Here is a 16451-nt window from a genome sequence, read left to right as displayed (position 1 = left end):
TTGCAGATTTAATTTAGTTGAACATAATTTAGCGCTGTCGTGTAGTGATCATGCAGGGCCGCAACTAAAAAAGATGTAAAATAACATTATGCTTGTGTAACACTATTATTACTGTTCACAGCAAAATTAATTTATTTATTGGAAGCAATACACTTCACATGTTAGTTGTGTTTTTTTGTAGCGACATGTTTCACAATGTCTCCTCTTCCACTATGCGAGATAGAAAAATCAGCACGGCACACGCTACAAAACGCAAAATTGCTTCCTTTACGTGACTCGAGTATTGATGGAGACTCGTTACTGTAAGCTTTCGTAAAACTTGTTTTGTAACTTTTACAAACAAAATCTAGGGGCCCCAAAAAATCGTGAGGAAACACTATTTTGGCGTGAGGGCTTGAGATGGACCTTAAAATCGTGAGCCTCACACCAAAATCGTGAGAGTTGGCAGGTCTGCAATCTCTATCTAGATAACCTGCAGCTACAGGAGTTGAACTGTACCAAATAAATAGATGAAAAAACAAATGCTAGCCACTCATTGGCCAGCTAGAAAATGACAGACTCATGGTACAGAAAAACAGGCTTAAGGCTAACCTGTCTTCTCGTTGACAGCCACATCTAGGAACTTCTGAGCAGACGACAGGTCCCTGGCAGCCGCTAGAGGCAACACACGCCTCATCTCGGAAGCAAGGCGCGGCCAGATACGACCAGACAGAGCCATGGTTCACGCGTGTCGCACTTTTTGAAACACACGAGAAATACCTTTGAACTTGCTTCTCCATGCAGCACACACATCACGACAATAGCAGCCATCTCAAAACGTGCCTCTGCATTTATTTACATAGTTACATACTTATTTTTTTCTAAATATTGAGATAACTGAAAAAGTTATGTACTCTCTCAAATTCAACTCAGAAGTTTTCAAACTATTGCTTTGTATTCTGTATATAGCATGGACTTTTTACAAATAGATTTATTGACTGCACTTCTAAACTAAAATGACCAACAAAACAGCACTGGAATGACCAGGATGTGAAATAGGCTGTAGTAAGTTCATTTTACAAAAATATCAAGTAATTTCATTAATACTAATAAATGAAAGCAAGGTCTCCGCATGCACCTAAATGCTTATCAGTAGGCTTACAAAAAGCCTTTGGTTTGGTAGACCACAGAATACTTAAGAAATTTGAATATTCAGGCATATGAGATAAAACACTCAACTGGTTTTGTAGCTATTTAAAGAATAGCACAGGAGAAACAAGGAGTCAAAAGGAGCCAATACCATGTGGTGTTCTGCAAGGTTCAATTCCTGGCCCCCTTTTATCGTTAGTATATATTGAATGTTTGTTGAACTGTATGTTTAAAGGCCAAATAACTATCTATGCAGATGACACTAACTTACTGGCACTAACATTGAACATAAGCTAGAATAAATGCAACCCAATATAAATAAGTGACTTATGGCTTACAAGAAATAAAATAGCCCTAAATGAAACCAATACAAAATATATTAACTTATGATGTGCAAACCTAATAAGGTTGCAATTTCTATCAAGATACTTAAGGTATAGGGGAGAGGCTTGTACCTTGGGACGGCATGTACTTTGGGACAAGTGACTGTTAGAGCTAGTGGTGGTTGGAAATGTAATCTAAATGCTGAAGAAGTCAAAGAGTAGATCAAGATGGCCATGCATTTTGAAATCATGTCTTTGGTGGCAATGATATAGTAATAATTGTTGTTTGCTTGTTTTAGTATAGTGGAAGTAATTTTTTTAATAAAAGTTTGAGCTCGCTGGTTGACTAGTTTCATCAGAGGACAAAATTACATTCCTAAGTAATGAATCTACCAGCAAGATCTCTGACTTAGAAGATGATCATGAAAGAAGATCCTGTGAAGTTTATGGTAGAAATTTTGCCTTGGCACATGTTGTAAGGAAGAAAAAAAGAGTATTTTTATTTTGTGGAAATTGTGTCTACGGAAGACCATCTTGTACAAGTTAAATTCCTCAAGAGAATTATATATCGGCTCGGTACGAATAAAATTGTATACAACAGTGATACTGTATTTGATGTCACCACTGAAGACATTGTGTGTAAACTGTCTCCTCCCATCAGAGTTTGACCAACAGCAAGGCAAAGCAAATTTGTTATTTTCCGTAAACATTTTGAGGGTTATAGTGTAAAATAATTTCTGTGGTGTAGTGCAATCATCTCCAAGGTTGTCTAAAATGCATTAGCGGTAACCAAACTGAATAAGTTGCCTTTACTGGGCAGCTATTTATGTTGTACAAGGTACATTACATACCGTCCCAAGGTACATGACCGTCATGTACCTTGGGACAAATGCACATTTTTTATGAATTAACTGTGAATTATTGTTTTGTGTTACAAAAATATACTTCATGGCAATTGAAAACTAATGTCTTTACTAATACTTTATCATTTCTACCATTATTGAATTCCTAAAATGCTTCTCACAAAAAATATTTAAAAAAAAAGTGTCCCAAGGTACAAGCCTCTCTCCCCTACTCAATAGAAATTCATCAAAAAGACCATGTAAATTTTTTAGAATTGACTATTGGCAAACATCTAACATGGACTGAACATATAGATGTATAGTAATTGGTGTGCTAAAATGTACTAGACATAAAATACCAGAATCTATCAGAAGACAGTAATATTTCTCGCTTGTTCACAGTGATATGGACAGTATAGCAGTACCAGGTTAAAACCATTAGAAATTCTACAAAATTGAGCAGTCATAATACTATATTCTTTACCTAATTTGACACCAACAATTGATTTATATGCTATAACTTGCATACCTCCTCTCAATAGTCAAGAAAATCAAATACAATATAGTGAAAAGTCAAATAACTATAATAATAACAATAATAATAATAATAATAAAAATTTATTTCCCACTTTTTTACACTTTGTTAACAATATTCACTTCAATAACAGATCACTACAATAATAGGTCAATAATACATACCTATAATAAAGTGGAAAACAAATTGGACTAAGCAGCAGTGAAATCTAAAATGTCTGGTTAAATTATTGATGTACAATGCTTTAAAAAAATTCTAACAAAATCCAACAGTGCTTATGATCCATAACTAAATTAGATGTATTTAAAACTACATAAATTACTCATCTCTGGGAAATGTATTCAAGAATAAGATCGTAACTGCAATATGCATTAACATAAACACTTTAATGGCCAAAAAAAACACCTACATAAGTACCTAATAATAACAATTTGTATGATTACAAGACACTAAATAGCTTAATTTGCTCTGTCCCTTAATCATTCTACAATCCTATGTTAAACTGGACTGTTTAGTATCTTATAACAATAATGTGTTGCATGTATTAGGTAATCACTGTTTATTATCATTTATTGTTTACATATCATATATCTATTTAATTATGTTTATCCACTGTATAATTACATTTATTCACTGTCTATTCATAAAGTACTGTTTAAATGAAAGTAAAAAAAAACCGAGCTAATGAGATAAGAAAGGGTCATTGAAGGCCTACATGGGTAGGAGAAACAGGATCACACCGAGAAAACCCTCTATCTTACAGCAACGTCCTAAACTTTTCCTAATTACGGAAAATACGGGCTCGACATCGCCGGGAATCGAACACAGTTAAATTTAAATACGACCCTCAAGAAAAAGTTATGTAATAAACAATTCACGTACCTTGATAAGGTCTAATGTATATCAATTTCTGTGTAGTACCTGTTAACGAAATTACAGATTATAAAAACCATACCAAAAAACTGCTGAATGCTAGATAGTTCAGGTCTCAAACTGCTAAAACAAAACTTATTCTTGGGTAAGTTCAGTGTGTTGACACACAACGTCTATTTTTCTTTCAAAGGCTAAATGATCATTGACCCCGAGTCAGAACTCTAAAGTCCAAATAATCTGCGGTCATAGAACTTTTTTTTGATTTTTTTCCCTCTAAAATTAAAATTGAATGTAGGTTATGTAAATTGTTGTATTAAAAAAATTCTTGAAAATAAAAAACTTCCTTTTTTTTCTTCAAACGGATATGTTTATATTTTTTAAATAATCTGAGACATGAATTGCCCGAAGGGCACTTAAACTAAAAGTTGGTTATGTCAGAGCAACATCATTTTAAGTACTTTGAAATTATGAAAATGTGTGAAATAACAACCTACCTAGAGCTATACTGTGAAATCTATCTTTTTATCTATTACGACGTCGAAGTTACACGAGAGAGCGGAGAATTTCGGACATATGATTGGAGACTTGGAGGACTGATCAAGGAATGGGATCTGTGTTTATGCGAATTCAGAATTAAAATAACATCGACATTGTGAAAGAAAAAAAAAATTGTAGCCTATATTTAATATAAAATTTAAACAACTAAATACTTGTAAAATCCTTATAACTATAATATATGATTGATAATAAATTAAACAAGAAAACCGTTTATAATAATTATTTTACAAATAAATATACATATCGATCGTAACCACGAAACAAAGTTAGAATCTTAAAGTAAATAAACAAAATTTACAAAAGTACTAATTTAATTTAAACATTGCTTTTCCAATTAAATTTATTTGTAACAAAAAAAAATGTTAACAACCTTGATTGGCTGGCTAATATTATTTACAGAGGCCAAACATTAAACTCATCTGCGATCATATGGGCTTGTGCAACTGGAATCACCTCCAAGAGCGGGTCTTCCTCGTTTCTTGGTTTTGACTGTTTTACCAACTTTGATCAGCTCTTCTGCTAGCTGAAGTCGGAAATACAGTGAATCTAGACTATCTTTCTTTGGCACGTTAAGCTTGTCACACAATTCCTTGTATTCCAGCCATGAATTTGTGACAGCCATGTCGATGGCATGGAATATGGGCCTCAGTGTCCATTTTGGAGAACGCACAGTTATTCTATCGATATAGACTTATAAATCGACCCCACCCATGGCAGAATTGTAGAGGCATGTCACCTCAGGTCTTTCAACTTGTACAAAGCACTTTTTACTGTTGTCCCATCTCTTGACCATGTCTGGCTCCCCAATCCCAACAAAGTTGGATGCAAAAGTCACTGTGCGGTTATCAAGCCATTTAGTGAGCACAACATCGCCATCCTCGCTCACGACTTCTTCTGAATATCCTCTATCTTTCTTTTCTTTTTTCAGTTGTTTGTCATCAGTGAGAGGAGGGTTTGCAAACCGGTTTGACCGAGCTGTGCACACTGAAAAAATGACCCTACTCTTCAAAATCTGTAGCAAGGGGTATGACGAATAATAATTGTCAAAATATAAGCACTGTCCTTCTTTTAAATGTTCCGACAGTTTTAACACAACTGCAGCCCCTAACCCATACTTCTTCTGTTCTTCTTGGTTCAACTCAGTGTTTTTACCCTGGTACAAAATAAAATTGTATGCCATTCCGGATTTCCCACACAGCACAAAGTTTTTATGCCCCAAGGTGATGGTTTCCCCTTTACGAACTGTTTCACCGACATCTTTCCTGTAAAGGGGATCATCTGCTCATCTATGGCCACGCCCCTTTCCATTTGAAGCTCTCTACATCTTCGCAGAACACTGTAGTACAAAGGACGAACTTTGTAAAAAACATCCTTTGCACCACCCTGCTGTACCTCTGGCTGCAAATTGCCTACAAAGTGCAAATTGTTTCAGACTTGGAAGAAACGTTTTCTGGTCATACCTGAGTCAGTGAACAGCCCAATATTGATGGATGGTTTCCAATACAATTCCACTCGTGGTAACTTCAACGACCCCATTGCAATATGTAATGCAATAACAGTTTCCAATTCATGGACTGAGCTGTCACGAAAATGTTTGTTCTGCTGCAAAGCATACAAATTAGTGAAGTTGCAGGCCTCCTCGAGCAAAGTAATAGGAACATACTTCTGAAAAATGTGCACCGTTGTGGGAAGTAAGTCAATTGCTGGGGGCTCTGGAAATGTCCATTCTGGTACTGGCCTACAGGCGAACATTTGTTTCGTCCAACGTATCACGCTTTAAGCGGTCGTGACATCGTTTTCTGCTACCAGTGCATCAGATTCTTCCTCTTGGGCATCGTCATCTTCATTAAAAACTTGAATAACTTCATCATTGAGAACAACTTCGTCGACAAAATTTACACCGGCTATGGAAGAAGTATAGTTTCCATTATCGTTTGAACAATCATGCTCATTGTCACTCAGATCTTCCAATCCGGACACATTGCCACTTTTGATAAGGTCTAGAATATCAGCTGCAATAGGCACTCTACTATAACAATGGTCCAACAAGCTAATTTTGTTCAGATTAACATTACAGGTTTTATTTATAAAATGTAAACAATTTTTTTTACATGTGTTAAAGTCATATGTACTTACAGTATACTTTACATTATTTTTTAGACAAATGTTTTTCTCACAAAACGAATAATATATTAATGTGTTATACACATGTAATTTGAATTTAACTCTTATAAGACAATATAAATACAAACTTTTCTTATACTTGCTTTCTTTCTTACAATATATTTTCACAAAAGTACAGCTGATCAACTTTCTTTATCAGCAACGTTTACAAGACACCGGAGTCAAAATTATGCATTTGGACAGCAACAACAACAGACACACACATACATTGCGGCCATGACAGTTTTCGCGTTTCAAAAACATTTACCCAAACATTAAATAGACAAAATGTAAGCCAAAATACAACTACGAAGTCATAAAGGCAAAACGTAAGGCTAGTTAATAATATTAAAAAAAAGTGAATTTTTATACGTAATGTTAAAATTATTTAAAAGTCAAATATGATATATATTTCAAAATATGGTATTATATTATAACAACTCCAGGACTCATACCAAGTATTGGCCGAATATCAGCCATGTACCAAATAAACGCTGTAACATTTCTTAACAAATAATAGTTTTCAGAATTTTTGTCTGGGCCGACACTTTTAATGCCGACGGACAGCAACAGGATCGCGCGCCCAGTTTTCCTTGCAGGCAATAGATTTACCCGCCCAATACAGGCCCTGAAAAAAACCATTTTATTTCTCCATTTAAAACTGAAATATATAAATCTAACTACAAAGTCATAAACCCAAGATATGACGCTTTGTATTTAACAAAAAAATAGTATTTATTAATAGTATTCTTAAAATTATTTAAATTCAAAAAAAGTACATATTTCAAAAACTTGCATTATATTAGAACGACTCCAGGACTCATACTAAGTATTGGCCGAACATCAGCCATGTACCAAATGAAAGCTGTAACATTTCTTAACAAAATATACTTTTCAGAATTTTTGTCTGGGCCGACACTTTTAATGCCGACGGACAGCAACAAGATCTCGCGCCCTGTTTTACTTGCAGGCAATAGCTTCACCCGCCCATTAAAGGACCTGAAAAAACCATTTTATTTCTCAGTTTAAAACTGAAATATAAAAATCCAACTACAAGGTCCTAAACGCAAAATATGACGTTTTGTATTTAACAAAAAAAATAGTATTTATTAATAGTATTCTTTAAATTATTTAAATTCAAATAAAGTACATATTTCAAAAACTTGCATTATATTAAAACGACTCCAGGACTCATACCAAGTATTGGCCGAACATCAGCCATGTACCAAATGAAAGCTGTAACATTTCTTAACAAAATATACTTTTCAGAATTTTTGTCTGGGCCGACACTTTTAATGCCGACGGACAGCAACAAGATCTCGCGCCCTGTTTTACTTGCAGGCAATAGCTTCACCCGCCCATTAAAGGACCTGAAAAAACCATTTTATTTCTCAGTTTAAAACTGAAATATAAAAATCCAACTACAAGGTCCTAAACGCAAGATATGACGTTTTGTATTTAACAAAAAAAATAGTATTTATTAATAGTATTCTTTAAATTATTTAAATTCAAATAAAGTACATATTTCAAAAACTTGCATTATATTAAAACGACTCCAGGACTCATACCAAGTATTGGCCGAACATCAGCCATGTACCAAATGAAAGCTGTAACATTTCTTAACAAAATATACTTTTCAGAATTTTTGTCTGGGCCGACACTTTTAATGCCGACGGACAGCAACAAGATCTCGCGCCCTGTTTTACTTGCAGGCAATAGCTTCACCCGCCCATTAAAGGACCTGAAAAAACCATTTTATTTCTCAGTTTAAAACTGAAATATAAAAATCCAACTACAAGGTCCTAAACGCAAGATATGACGCTTTGTATTTAACAAAAAAAATAGTATTTATTAATAGTATTCTTTAAATTATTTAAATTCAAATAAAGTACATATTTCAAAAACTTGCATTATATTAAAACGACTCCAGGACTCATACCAAGTATTGGCCGAACATCAGCCATGTACCAAATGAAAGCTGTAACATTTCTTAACAAAATATACTAATCATAATTTTTGTCTGGGCCGACACTTTTAATGCCGACGGACAGCAACAAGATCGCGCGCCCAGTTTTCTTTGCAGGCAATAGATTTACCCGCCCATTACAGGCCCTGAAAAAACCATTTTATTTCTCCGTTTAAAACTGAAATATAAAAATACAACTACAAGGTCCTAAACGCAAGACATGACGCTTTGTATTAAACTAAAAAAAGAATATTTATTAATAGTATTCTAAAAATTATATAAGGTCAAAAAAGGTACATATTTAAAAAACTTGCATTTTATAAAAACGACTCCAGGACTCATACCAAGTATTGGCCGAACATAAGCCATGTACCAAATGAAAACTGTAACATTTCTTAACAAAATATACTAATCATAATTTTTGTCCGGGCCGACACTTTTAATGCCGACGGACAGCAACAAGATCGCGCGCCCAGTTTTCCTTGTAGGCAATAGATTTACCCGCCCATTACAGGCCCTGAAAAAACCATTTTATTTCTTCGATTAAAACTGAAGTATAAAAATCCAACTACAAGGTCCTAAACGCAAGATATGACGCTTTGTATTTAACTAAAAAAAATAGTATTTATTAATAGTATTCTTTAAATTAAATAAGGTCAAAAAATATACATATTTCAAAAACGTGCATTATATTAAAACGACTCCAGGACTCATACCAAGTATTGGCCGAACATCAGTCATGTACCAAATGAAAGCTGTAACATTTCTTAACAAAATAGACTTTTCAGAATTTTATTCTGGGCCGACACATTTAATGCCGACGGTCAGCAACAAGATCGTGCGCCCAGTTTTCCTTGCAGCCAATAGATTTACCCGCCCATTACAGGCCCTGAAAAAACCATTTTATTTCTCCGTTTAAAACTGAAATATAAAAATACAACTACAAGGTCTTAAACGCAAGATATGACGGTTTGTATTTAACTAAAAAAATTGTATTATTTAATAGTATTCTTTAAATTATATAAGGTCAAAAAAGGTACATATTTCAAAAACTTGCATTTTATAAAAACGACTCCAGGACTCATACCAAGTATTGGCCGAATATCAACCATGTACCAAATGAAAGCTGTAACGTTTCTTAACTAAATATACTTTTCAGAATTTTATTCTGGGCCGACACATTTAATGCCGACGGTCAGCAACAAGATCGCGCGCCCAGTTTTCCTTGCAGCCAATAGATTTACCCGCCCATTACAGGCCCTGAAAAAACCATTTTATTTCTCCGTTTAAAACTGAAATATAAAAATCCAACTACAAGGTCCTAAACGCAAGATATGACGCTTTGTATTTAACTAAATAAATATTATTTATTAATAGTATTCTTTAAATTATTTAAGGTCAAAGAAGGTACATATTTCAAAAACTTGCATTTTATAAAAACGACTCCAGGACTCATACCAAGTATTGGCCGAACATCAGGCATGTACCAAATGAAAGCTGTAACATTTCTTAACAAATTATACTTTTCAGAATTTTATTCTGGGCCGACACTTTTAATGCCGACGGAAAGCAACAAGATCGCGCGCCCAGTTTTCTTTGCAGGCAATAGATTTACCCGCCCATTACAGGCCCTGAAAAAACCATTTTATTTCTCCGTTTAAAACTGAAATATAAAAATACAACTACAAGGTCCTAAACGCAAGACATGACGCTTTGTATTAAACTAAAAAAAGAATATTTATTGATAGTATTCTAAAAATTATATAAGGTCAAAAAAGGTAATATTTAAAAAACTTGCATTTTATAAAAACGACTCCAGGACTCATACCAAGTATTGGCCGAACATAAGCCATGTACCAAATGAAAACTGTAACATTTCTTAACAAAATATACATTTCAGAATTTTTGTCTGGGCCGACAAATTTGATGCCGACGGACAGCAACAAGATCGCGCGCCCAGTTTTCCTTGCAGCCAATAGATTTACCCGCCCATTACAGGCCCTGAAAAAACCATTTTATTTCTCCGTTTAAAAGTGAAATATAAAAATCCAACTACAAGGTCCTAAACGCAAGATATGACGCTTTGTATTTAACTAAATAAATATTATTTATTAATAGTATTCTTTAAATTATTTAAGGTCAAAGAAGGTACATATTTCAAAAACTTGCATTTTATAAAAACGACTCCAGGACTCATACCAAGTATTGGCCGAACATCAGGAATGTACCAAATGAAAGCTGTAACATTTCTTAACAAATTATACTTTTCAGAATTTTATTCTGGGCCGACACTTTTAATGCCGACGGACAGCAACAAGATCGCGCGCCCTGTTTTCCTTGCAGGCAATAGCTTCGCCCGCCCATTACAGGACCTGAAAAAACCATTTTATTTCTCCGTTAAAAAATGAAATATAAAAATACAACTACAAGGTCTTAAACGCAAGATATGACGGTTTGTATTTAACTAAAAAAATTGTATTATTTAATAGTATTCTTTAAATTATATAAGGTCAAAAAAGGTACATATTTCAAAAACTTGCATTTTATAAAAACGACTCCAGGACTCATACCAAGTATTGGCCGAATATCAGCCATGTACCAAATAAAACCTGTAACATTTCTTAACAAAATATACTAATCATAATTTTTGTCTGGGCCGACACTTTTAATGCCGACGGACAGCAACAAGATCGCGCGCCCAGTTTTCCTTGTAGGCAATAGATTTACCCGCCCATTACAGGCCCTGAAAAAACCATTTTATTTCTTCGATTAAAACTGAAATATAAAAATCCAACTGCAAGGTCCTAAACGCAAGATATGACGCTTTGTATTTAACTAAATAAATATTATTTATTAATAGTATTCTTTAAATTAAATAAGGTCAAAAAATATACATATTTCAAACACGTGCATTATATTAAAACGACTCCAGGACTCATACCAAGTATTGGCCGAATATCAGCCATGTACCAAATGAAAGCTGTAACGTTTCTTAACAAAATATACTGTTCAGAATTTTTGTCTGGGCCGACACTTTTAATGCCGACGGACAGCAACAAGATCGCGCGCCCTGTTTTCCTTGCTAGCAATAGCTTCACCCGCCCATTACAGGACCTGAAAAAACCATTTTATTTCTCCGTTTAAAACTGAAATCCAACTACAAGGTCCTAAACGCAAGATATGACGCTTTGTATTAAACTAAAAAAAAGAATATTTATTAATAGTATTCTATAAATTATATAAGGTCAAAAAAGGTACATATTTCAAAAACTTGCATTTTATATAAACGACTCCAGGACTCATACCAAGTACTGGCCGAACATCAGCCATGTACCACATGAAACCTGTAACATTTCTTAACAAAATATTTTTTTCAGAATTTATGTCTGGGCCGACACTTTTAATGCCGACGGACAGCAACAAGATCGCGCGCCCTGTTTTCCTTGCAGGCAATAGCTTCACCCGGCCATTACAGGACCTAAAAAAACAATTTTATTTCTCAGTTAATACAAAAATCCAACTGCAAGGTCCTAAACGCAAGATATGACGCTTTGTATTTAACAAAAAAAATAGTATTTATTAATAGTATTCTTTAAATTATTTAAATTCAAAAAAAGTACATATTTCAAAAACATGCATTATATTTAAACGACTCCAGGACTCATACCAAGTATTGGCCGAACATCAGCCATGTACCAAATGAAAGCTGTAACATTTCTTAACAAAATATACTTTTCAGAATTTTTGTCTGGGCCGACACTTTTAATGCCGACGGACAGCAACAAGATCTCGCGCCCTGTTTTACTTGCAGGCAATAGCTTCACCCGCCCATTACAGGACCTGATAAAACCATTTTATTTCTCAGTTTAAAACTGAAATATGAAAATCCAACTACAAGGTCCTAAACGCAAGATATGATGCTTTGTAATTAACTAAAAAAATTGTATTGATTAATAGTATTCCTTAAATTATATAAGGTCAAGAAGGTACATATTTCAAAATCTTGCATTTTATAAAAACGACTCCAGGACTCATACCAAGTATTGGCCGAATATCAGCCATGTACCAAATGAAAGCTGTAACATTTCTTAACAAAATATACTAATCATAATTTTTGTCTGGGCCGACATTTTTAATGCCGACGGACAGCAACGAGATCGCGCGCCCAGTTTTCTTTGCAGGCAATAGATTTACCCGCCCATTACAGGCCCTGAAAAAACCATTTTATTTCTCCGTTTAAAACTGAAATATAAAAATACAACTACAAGGTCCTAAACGCAAGACATGACGCTTTGTATTAAACTAAAAAAAGAATATTTATTAATAGTATTCTAAAAATTATATAAGGTCAAAAAAGGTACATATTTAAAAAACTTGCATTTTATAAAAATTACTCCAGGAATCATACCAAGTATTGGCCGAACATAAGCCATGTACCAAATGAAAGCTGTAACATTTCTTAACAAAATATACTAATCATAATTTTTGTCTGGGCCGACACTTTTAATGCCGACGGACAGCAACAAGATCGCGCGCCCAGTTTTCCTTGTAGGCAATAGATTTACCCGCCCATTACAGGCCCTGAAAAAACCATTTTATTTCTTCGATTAAAACTGAAATATAAAAATCCAACTACAAGGTCCTAAACGCAAGATATGACGCTTTGTATTTAACTAAATAAATATTATTTATTAATAGTATTCTTTAAATTAAATAAGGTCAAAAAATATACATATTTCAAAAACGTGCATTATATTAAAACGACTCCAGGACTCATACCAAGTATTGGCCGAATATCAACCATGTACCAAATGAAAGCTGTAACGTTTCTTAACTAAATATACTTTTCAGAATTTTTGTCTGGGCCGACACTTTTAATGCCGACGGACAGCAACAAGATTGCGTGCCCTGTTTTCCTTGCAGGCAATAGCTTTACCCGCCCATTACAGGACCTAAAAAAACCATTTTATTTCTCCGTTTAAAACTGAAATATAAAAATCCAACTACAAGGTCCTAAACGCAAGATATGACGCTTTGTATTTAACTAAAAAAATAGTATTTATTAATAGTATTCTTTAAAATATATAAGGTCAAAGAAGGTACATATTTCAAAAACTTGCATTTTATAAAAACGACTCCAGGACTCATACCAAGTATTGGCCGAATATCAGCCATGTACCAAATGAAAGCTGTAATTTTTCCTAACAAAATATACTTTTCAGAATTTTTGTCTGGGCCGACACTTTTAATGCCGACGGACAGCAACAAGATCGCGTGCCCTGTTTTCCTTGCAGGCAATAGCTTCACCCGCCCATTTCAGGACCTGAAAAAACCATTTTATTTCTCCGTTTAAAACTGAAATATAAAAATCCAACTACAAGGTCCTAAACGCAAGATATGACGCTTTGTATTTAACTTAAATAATTGGTATTTATTCTAGTGTATAGGGTTTGCCCTGAGACACGCCTAGGTCCTACCTTAAACTGGCCCCTTTCCCACACACTTTAGCTTAGTTTAATTTAAGTTAGGAAAACATTTCAATTGTCATTCGAGTCAGGCTTTTCAGGGGGATTTCTCCACGCTCCTGGCTGGCTTTAGACACACGTAGAAAAGGGATGATAGTCGAAGTTCTGTCATTTATACTCGATCCTAAAACCGGATGATTCGACGGCCGGCCTGGAAATAACTTCTCATACACTCCAGAGTTCACACATTTTTTAAGCATATTACCATGGTGTTCGCAATAATTGGGGTTAATTGTTTCAAAATAAAACAATAATATACCATGTCATGCACTTTTTTAATACACAGTATTTGAATAAATTTTCCCTAACACATAAACCATACACGCTGACGTCATGAGTTTCTCAAGGTAACCTAATTTGGTACGTCTCTGGAGTTATACTTAATTTATAACCCATTTGCAAGAAGTCAAATGAATCGGAAACACATTGTCGAATAAAATTAGTAAGTATTAATTATTATATCTGTGACATCTTAATTATGTTACTTAGATACAGTGTGCTATCTGTACAAGAGTAAAATTTAACATTAGAGGTATGACAATTCATAATATTGTAAGTTTAATTGTACTTTTTTAATAACTACCAAAATACATACAAATTATGCAGATTTTCCTAGTTATATCCACTAAGAACACGGATATTTAATCATATAGGTAATTCATTTATTATTTATAGGGGAGACATTGAAGCAAACATTTTCTTTCAATTATTATACATATATGTGTAAGTATGCATGTGTGTATATATATAAAGTCCACATTCGGCATTATCAATATGTATGTAATTGGGAAATTCATACATTGGAAGAATTTTTATAACTTGCAGGGTTATGCGGGATTGTGTAAAAAAATATGTACCTAACAATGAAAGGTGAGTATGTTAACATTTTCTAAATGAGGCTCAAAGATAAAGTTACGACACATTTTAAATTTACCTTTTTTGATTCAGGACCGTAGCTTATCAACTGTTCTGGTTCAGAAACTATCTTAATTATTACAAAGTACATCAGAATCCAGTGACGACCGGTGTATGAGCTGCAGCAGGGGAGTCAGTTTGCAAGCGCACTGACATTCACGACAAGCTTGATTCACCAATGCCCACAATGTCACAGAGGAGCCAGCGATTATCAACCAGTCGCAGCCACGCAGTGCGACGCTGCGTCTACTGGAAACAATTCTGAAGAGTTGGAATCTGCTGCATTCATTCGCTAGTCACCACAATAACAATACATTAGAATAATGTTGTTTATATACTATTGAGACCTTGCATGTGATGGTAACGGGCCAGCATCTCGTTACCTGTATTTAAGGGGCGAGAACATATCAATTAGTTCTGGAAAAAAAATTCCCAAGAATTATTAAAATAAAGTACATGAAAGATACTGTTAATTGTACACCATACAAAGTACATGCTGCATTTCAACAAATGTGCTTGCATGGTTAACGCAACGTTATATCAATGAGTAAATAGAAAATTTTATTCGAAATTTAGTCATTAGCCAACCCCAAGTGTGAAAGATATTCAAGCAATTATTTGCAATGTTGCAAATATGTTTTAAAATGGTGCAATTTATGGCTTACTTTTTCAATTTTTCTTTGTAATGAAACAAGAAACAACTTGCAACGTCACAAAAGGCTCGCTCAGGAAGGAGGGTGCAACCTCTCTTTGGAACGATCCTCTTGTTCAATGTCAAATGAGCTACTTGTCACTTGCATTTGTTATTTTCCTAGTGTTAACTAAGAGGTTTCTTATATTTCAATGGTGGTATACACCACAACACTTTATATTTGTTCGGTACATTCGTATAAGGGAAACTGTAATTACATAATCCAGAGAACATAACATCACTTGGAAACCACACGTACTAAGTGTAAGGTTCTATCATATAGTTAAACAAGTTTGGCTGGCAACAAACACAACAAATTATAATCGGCATTAAACGCAACATTCCCAGTCCATTGACCATAGTTCGAGTGCTTATAGAAGTTCTATATGAAACCAAATAAAAATAATTCTGTAATACTACTGTTATTATTCTCAGATGTATAGAAATATGGTTGTTCCTTCTTGTAATGGTACAGAACACAAAGGTTTACAGAAATATTGTGTCACTTAACAAACATTTGTATTTTTACATATGAACCCCTAATTCGGTTCCAATTACAATTTATCTTAATCTGTTTTAGCACAATATTGAGCTTAAAATTTCTTATCCTAATTACACTTCTCAACTACCTATGCGTAAATCGGATCAAATTGTTTTCTAATAAATAAAAAATCGAATAAATAGATACTTCAGCCTACATAACACCATACAGTTTCTGCGAGAATATTTATTACGTACTCATAACACTTAAGAAAATGTTACACAAATCATTGCTTGATATTCATTCGTTCTTCTGTTCTGTCAACTGTGAACATAACGGGTGAATCATCGTGAAGTTATATATGTATCCTTTTGCGCACCTTTCTCTTTCACTGGCTAGCAATTTGTGACGTCACTCTGGAGATATTTTGCTAAAGTAGGCTATGCATACG

General features: G+C 34.2%; 1 protein-coding gene across 15 annotated transcripts in view; it reads right to left on the bottom strand.

Moving 5' to 3' along the window:
• The window catches only part of LOC134537843 (enoyl-CoA delta isomerase 1, mitochondrial-like), a 25635-nt gene extending 9184 nt beyond the window's left edge, over positions 1–16451 (bottom strand). Inside the window, exons 1-2 of one of the 15 annotated variants that reach the window (XM_063378712.1) lie at positions 16149–16451; positions 592–735 (exon numbers count right to left, since the gene is read on the bottom strand). In XM_063378712.1, coding sequence (XP_063234782.1) covers positions 592–718 — 127 coding nt within the window. In that variant the 5' untranslated portion in view covers positions 719–735; positions 16149–16451. The other 14 variants (XM_063378744.1, XM_063378777.1, XM_063378768.1 and 11 more) reach the window with 14 other exon arrangements.

The sequence above is a fragment of the Bacillus rossius genome, chromosome 1 (assembly GCF_032445375.1).
Source record: "Bacillus rossius redtenbacheri isolate Brsri chromosome 1, Brsri_v3, whole genome shotgun sequence".
In the NCBI taxonomy this organism is placed as follows: domain Eukaryota; kingdom Metazoa; phylum Arthropoda; class Insecta; order Phasmatodea; family Bacillidae; genus Bacillus; species Bacillus rossius.
The sequence above is the reverse complement of the archived record's forward strand: the minus strand, read 5'-3'. Positions and strand labels throughout refer to the sequence as shown.